Source organism: Morone saxatilis, unplaced genomic scaffold (assembly GCF_004916995.1).
Source record: "Morone saxatilis isolate NCDOM2014 unplaced genomic scaffold, NCSU_SB_2.0 Contig20, whole genome shotgun sequence".
Taxonomy (NCBI): Eukaryota; Metazoa; Chordata; class Actinopteri; family Moronidae; genus Morone; species Morone saxatilis.
Window position 1 is genome coordinate 156,850 of NW_023339763.1, and position 5,989 is coordinate 162,838.

Below are 5,989 nucleotides of genomic sequence, written 5' to 3' on the forward strand. Positions count from 1 at the left end.
GCAGGTGAACAGAACAGCAGGTGAACAGAACAGCAGGTGAACAGAACAGCAGGTGAACAGAACCGAGTTCTCCTGCTGCTTGAGGAACCGTTCTGTCAGTCAGCTTTCTGTTCTCGTTGTTCTGTCAGCTGATTGGTTGTGCTGTTGATCAGAGAGCTCTGTCACTGTAATCTTAACACACTTCACCTCACTGATGCTGACGTACAGGCCTGCTCTGGAAGTTTTCACACACCCTTAGAATCAAACAGGACTTGCGACACCCTGTGAGGTTTTGGCGACCCCTAGTGGAGTCCCCCACCCACAGGTTGAGAACCACTGCTCTAGAGCGCCCTGCGTGCAGCTCTCTGCCGTTGATTTGGATCTGGAGTGTCTCCCTCTGTAGTTTCTCTGAGGGTCAGTTACTGAGACGAACCCTTTAATGATCTTTCTGTGGTCTGAGAGTGATTGAACCCCTCAGTCCTGTCCTCACATGAACTCTGTAACTGCAGACGCAGGTTTTGGGACGGCGGGAGGCTTTGGGACGTCCGCGTTCGGGACCACCACCAACGCTGGAGGACTGTTTGGTGCCACACAGAATAAACCTGGTTTGTCAGCTCTTGTGTCTCAGTCCAGCACATGTAAGTCCTTCCTGTCTGGGCAGTTTCACCTGCTGAGGCCACATCTGCCTGCAGCTGGTCTCAGTCCAGTGGCAGTGAGGTTTTACATTCAGACCTTGTTCTTTATTATCCAGCTCAGGAATGTATATGGACCCAGGAAACCAGCTCGTGTAAATGAATGCTGATCTGTTCGTTGTCCTGCAGGCGGTCTGTTCGGGGCCAGCACCTTCAGCCAGCCGGCAACTTCCTCCACCAGCACCGGCTTCGGTTTCGGTGCAGCGAGCGGCACCACAACCAGCCTGTTTGGCAGCACCGGAACCGGCACCACCGGCGGACTCTTCTCCCAGCAGAACAATGCCTTCGGTGCCAGCAAACCCACCTCTTTCGGAAGTGAGAACCCTCCGCACTTCACAGCTCACTGCTTCATTGATCGGTTCAGTGAAGTCCAGTAGAGACCTCAGTAACAGCTCATGTCATTAACATGTTACATTGGAGTTCAGGGCTGTTTAGTTACAGATTGTTATAGTAATGGAATATTCTACTGATTCTTCCAGCCATTCTTCGTTAAGGAATACTTTGGCTTTATTGTAAATAGACAAAAGAGAAAGTAAAAAGGTTTCAGTGTTTCAGAAAGGCTTCTGTTCCTCCACAGCCTCACTGTGTCAGCAGGGGTTAGTGTTACTGCAGTCAGCCACAGAGTAAGCTCAGGTTGCAGTGTAATAGTTACTGAAAGGCTGTCCCAGTGTACGCAGCGTTATCACAGCGCCTTCTGCCAACTGCTAAGTTAGCTAGTCCGTTACGACATTGACCGTGGCGGTCGTGCTAAGCTACTTAAGGTTTAGGTTGAGTTTTAATTTAGTTTCAGCTTGAAATGTTTCTTTGGACACTTGTTGTCTCTTCTCTCCTCACTGTTCTCAGAAGTGTGAACTAACCCCACAGAAACACGTGTCTACTTACCAAACAAATGTTGAATAACTCCAGTTGTATTTCCAACCCGCTCAGTCCAGCTGTCACTTTGATTTGTTTATCTAATGAAACGCCTGAACGGCCTGAAGAAGTCTCCCTCACATCGTGTCCTCCAGGCTTTGGGACAAGCACCAGCAGCGGCGGCCTGTTTGGGTCCACCAACACCGCCTCCAACCCCTTCGGTGGAACGCCCTCGCTGTTCGGAGGCTCCGGGTTCTCCGCCGCGCAGCAGCCAGGAACCACCGTAAAATTCAACGTGAGTACTTTAGCGGCAGTCAGTGCGGACACACAGCGGGCTGCAGGGGGCGCACTTCCTGCTGTGAGTCCATGTGCTTCCTAAATGTCTCTGTGTGCTCGCAGTGGAGGAGCTGCTCAGAAAACACAACCGTGTGAACGTTTTTAAGAAAACATTTTCTCTTTTTGAAGTTGAGTTGGCAGCTATGAATTTGTTTTTATAAAAACATTGTAGTGTGAAGTGTATAAAGTATTCAGTGAGTATGTAGTTGTGTGAATGATCAGTTGACCATATTTATACGTTTTACTCACCGTACTTCTCTTATTTCCTTCATCAGCCTCCAACAGGAAGTGACACAATGGTGAAAGCGGGCGTGACCACGAGCATCAACACCAAGCACCAGTGCATCACAGCCATGAAGGAGTACGAGAACAAATCTCTGGAGGTGAGTTTGAAGGCCGACGCAGACTCTTACAGATTTACTCTGTACAGATTACGTTACGTTACGTTACGATTGGATGATCAATGGATGTTTCTCCGGTTATCTCGTGTCCCCCTGCAGGAGTTGAGGCTCGAGGACTACCAGGCAGGCAGGAAGGGCCCGACCAACCCGATGGCTGCGGGGACAGGAAGTCTGTTCGGACCGGCCGCGGCCACATCCAGCGCCACCACCGGCCTGTTCGGCTCCTCTGCCCCCAACACCAGCTTCTCCTTCGGACAGAACAAGGGCACCTTTGGAGCAGCGAGTAAGTGGAACAGAACCTGATCCAGAGTCAGCTGCTGATGTGATATATTGACCTTATAATGTCAGTGAGAGCTGGTGAATAACATGCTGTATGTTTGTCCTGTGCAGCAGCAGCAGCAGCCCCCGGTGGGTTCGGTACAGCCACAGGCGGTCTGTTCGGTCAGCCGACCCAACAACAAGCCGGCAGCCTCTTCAAGCCGTTCGGTCAGGCCACGACCACACAGAGCACCGGCTTCTCCTTCGGAAACACCAACACTATGGGACAGGCCCCCGCCAGCAGCATGGTGAGTCTCTTTGTTGCTCTGTGAAGGTCTTAAATTCAGTGTCAGAGCTTCGTTGACGGCACTGTGCAGTAAAGTCATATCTGAGTAAAGAAAACGAGGCAGAACGGCCGATAATGGATTTGATGTGCTGTGAAAAGGTTGAAGAACAATGTGAGGAGTCTTGAGTTCTTGTGTCCCACCGCTTCCTCTCCTCTGCTTCAGGGTTTGTTTGGAAACACGGCGGCGTCTCAGACGAGCGGGTTGTTTGGCGCAGCTCAGACGAGCACTGCCACTGGCTTTGGGACGGCCACCGGGCTGTTCGGCCAAACCAACACTGGATTTGGAAACGTCGGCACTCAGGTACAAACCAGAGTCCCAGTCAGTGAATCAGTGACAACAATCACTACTTCAGTCAGTCAGACACTTTCAGTTTCAGCCAGTGGCTCAGAATGTGTGTCAGATACAACAATCAGCGTTTTAACATCAAACATGCAAACTAGATTGAACTGTTCAGTAACTGTTGGTGCTCACTGATGCTGTGCTAGAAGAATATTTTCCAGAGGCTGTAAAGTTCACTGTGGTTGTTTTCTCACCAATTCTCACAGAAAAACACTCGGCTTCATAAAATGGAGTAGATGCTCATAAAGCTCATAAAGTAGTTCCAGGAGCTGTGGAAGCAAAAGAACTAGAAATCTGCTGTTTACACTGTGGGGTGATGTCATTTTAACGTTACTGTGTGTGTGTGTGTTGTTACTGCTCGCGCTCCCTGTGTGTGTTGTGTGTGTGTGTGTGTGTGGTTATCTGTGTGTTTGTTAACTGTGTGTGTGTGTTTCTGTGTGTTTCTGTGTGTGTGTGTGTGTTTCTGTGTGTTTCTGTGTGTGTGTGTGTGTGTGTGTGTGTGTGTTACAGCAGAGTTTATTTGGGAATAAGACGGCTGGGTTCGGTGCCACCACCACCAGCGCCCCGTCCTTCGGCACCGGCACCGGGCTGTTTGGCAACAAGCCGGCCCTCACACTGGGGACTGGAGCCAACACCTCCACCTTCGGTGAGTTTGTGTTCAGCGTGGAGACGTATGGAACCAGTGGAACCAGTGGGACCAGTGCTGATGCTTCTGGCTACGTTAGCATTTATTTACCAGTATTTTTGTTTGTCGCTCGGTGCAGGTTTTGGTGCAAACCCTGCTGGAGGGAGTCTGTTTGGGAACAAGCCGGCCACTGGTGGACTGGGAGCTGGACTGGGAACCAGCTTCGGAACAGGTACCGTTCTTACGTTCCAGCTGTTTGACTTTGTGTGATGATGTGTATCTCTGAATGATTCGTTATAATGAAGTTCTGTGGAGCCGGAGAGACGTCCTGACCTCCAGACGTTTGTTTGGTACAGAGAAATGATCATCATCACCAATCTGTGACACAACTGATTACTCACAATAAAATAAAATATTGCAGTATGAAGGGTTTGTACAATCTGTGCAGCTCTAACCATAAACGAAAGAGATGCAAATGAGCTACCAAGCATGCATTGTTGTTAATAATAATAATAATAATAATAATAATAATAATAATAATTTCTTCTTTTGTGAACTTCTTAGGAGCCATGCTCTGTTCAAACAGTCTGCCTTTAGAGCTGCTATTGAAGATTATTTTACGTGACTTTATTAAATTATTTTTCAATTCCACATTGAGTTTATAAAATGTCAGAAAACAAAGTTGGAACTTAGAATCATGTGAAATCAGAACAGAAACAGGAACCAGCAGATAATTGGTATTTCAGTCAGTCACACACATGCATTGATACAAGGTTGTTTGTGTTAAGCAGTCGGCACAGGGCAGACGTCTCTGTTCGGGAATAACCAGAACAAACTGGGAACCACACTGGGAACAATGGGAACGTTCGGAACAGCCGGATTCAACACAGGAACCAGCACCCTGGGCTTCGGAGCTCCACAGCAACCCGTCGGTGAGTCCATCACACCATACAGAGGAAGCATCTCAAATTCTTATGAGAACTATTCCTTCTCCCCCCGTGCTGCACCAGCTGCTACAACCAGTAAAACCAGCACATATTTTAGAACAGTCCCAGTTCTCCCATCAGCTCCAACATTCATGTTGACCGTAGCTGTCAGTGTTTGACCTCCCAGGACGGGTGGAGCAGCGTTCATTTGTCTTTTCTTTTTTCCCTCCAGCGCTCACAGATCCAAATGCGGCGGCGGCCCAGCAGGCCATACTCCAGCAGCAGCTCAGCGTTCTGGCGTACTCGCCATACGGAGACTCTCCGCTGTTCAGAAACCAGCTGTCGGACCCCAAGAAGAAAGAGGAGGTGACACAGCTGCTGGTTTATTCAGTGTTTGTGTTGAGTAACTGATGAATGCTAAACACAGATTAAAATGAAGGTTGAATAATGACACAACCGCAGAAAGCTGAACACAAACCAACTGAGGCTCCACCAACGTCTCTGTACCTTTTTAATTAAAGCTCTAACACATTTCTGCTCTGACAGCGTCTGAAACCAACCAATCCGACAGCCCAGAAGGCTCTGACCACGCCCACTCACTACAAGCTGACCCCTCGACCCGCGACCAGGGTCCGCCCCAAAGCGCTGTCGTCATCAGGGGCCTCCAAGTCTCAGCTGTTCGACGGCCTCGATGACGACGAGCCCTCACTCACCAACGGCGCCTTCATACCCAGGTACCCCTCCGGTCACCATGACAACAGTGAAAGTGCTTTGTGAGGTCATGTAGTCGCAACATGCTGCAGGTGTCTCACTCAAAGTGTGTGTGTGTGGTGTGATGTGTGTGTGGTGTGTGTGGTGTGGTTGTGTGTGTGTGTGTGTGTGTGTCCACACGAAGAGCACAAAACTTGTGCTGGAAGAAACCTCAACAGCAGAAGTACAAACAGTCCAATCAGCAAAAGAGACAGACCTCGCTTCCTTCAGACGTACCCAGAGGAACAGGTTGACACACACACACACACACAGATGTCTGCTCTCTGATTGGCTGTCTGAGGTCTGTTAAAGTCATACGATGTGTTCTCAGCAAACACCAAGCAAATCTTGGCCTTGTGTTATTAGTGGGATCAGTTGTGTGTATTTGCATGTGTAGGAAGATTAAATACTCCTTTAATCTGTCTTACTGTGGCAGTGTGAGCCTAAAATAAACATATTGTTCTGTGATTTAATGTCAATAAAC

General features: G+C 48.9%; 1 protein-coding gene across 1 annotated transcript; it reads left to right on the plus strand.

Moving 5' to 3' along the window:
• Positions 1–488: 488 nt before the first annotated feature.
• On the plus strand, positions 489–5,532 carry LOC118331673 (nuclear pore complex protein Nup98-Nup96-like; the record flags this gene model as incomplete). Its single annotated transcript, XM_035666740.1, is given in 12 exon segments — positions 489–584; positions 801–986; positions 1,679–1,818; positions 2,135–2,242; positions 2,360–2,543; positions 2,651–2,826; positions 3,028–3,165; positions 3,715–3,850; positions 3,969–4,061; positions 4,618–4,761; positions 4,988–5,121; positions 5,302–5,532. Coding segments are annotated over 12 exon segments (1,766 nt in total), but the record flags the coding sequence as incomplete, so codon positions are not given.
• Positions 5,533–5,989: the final 457 nt, after the last annotated feature.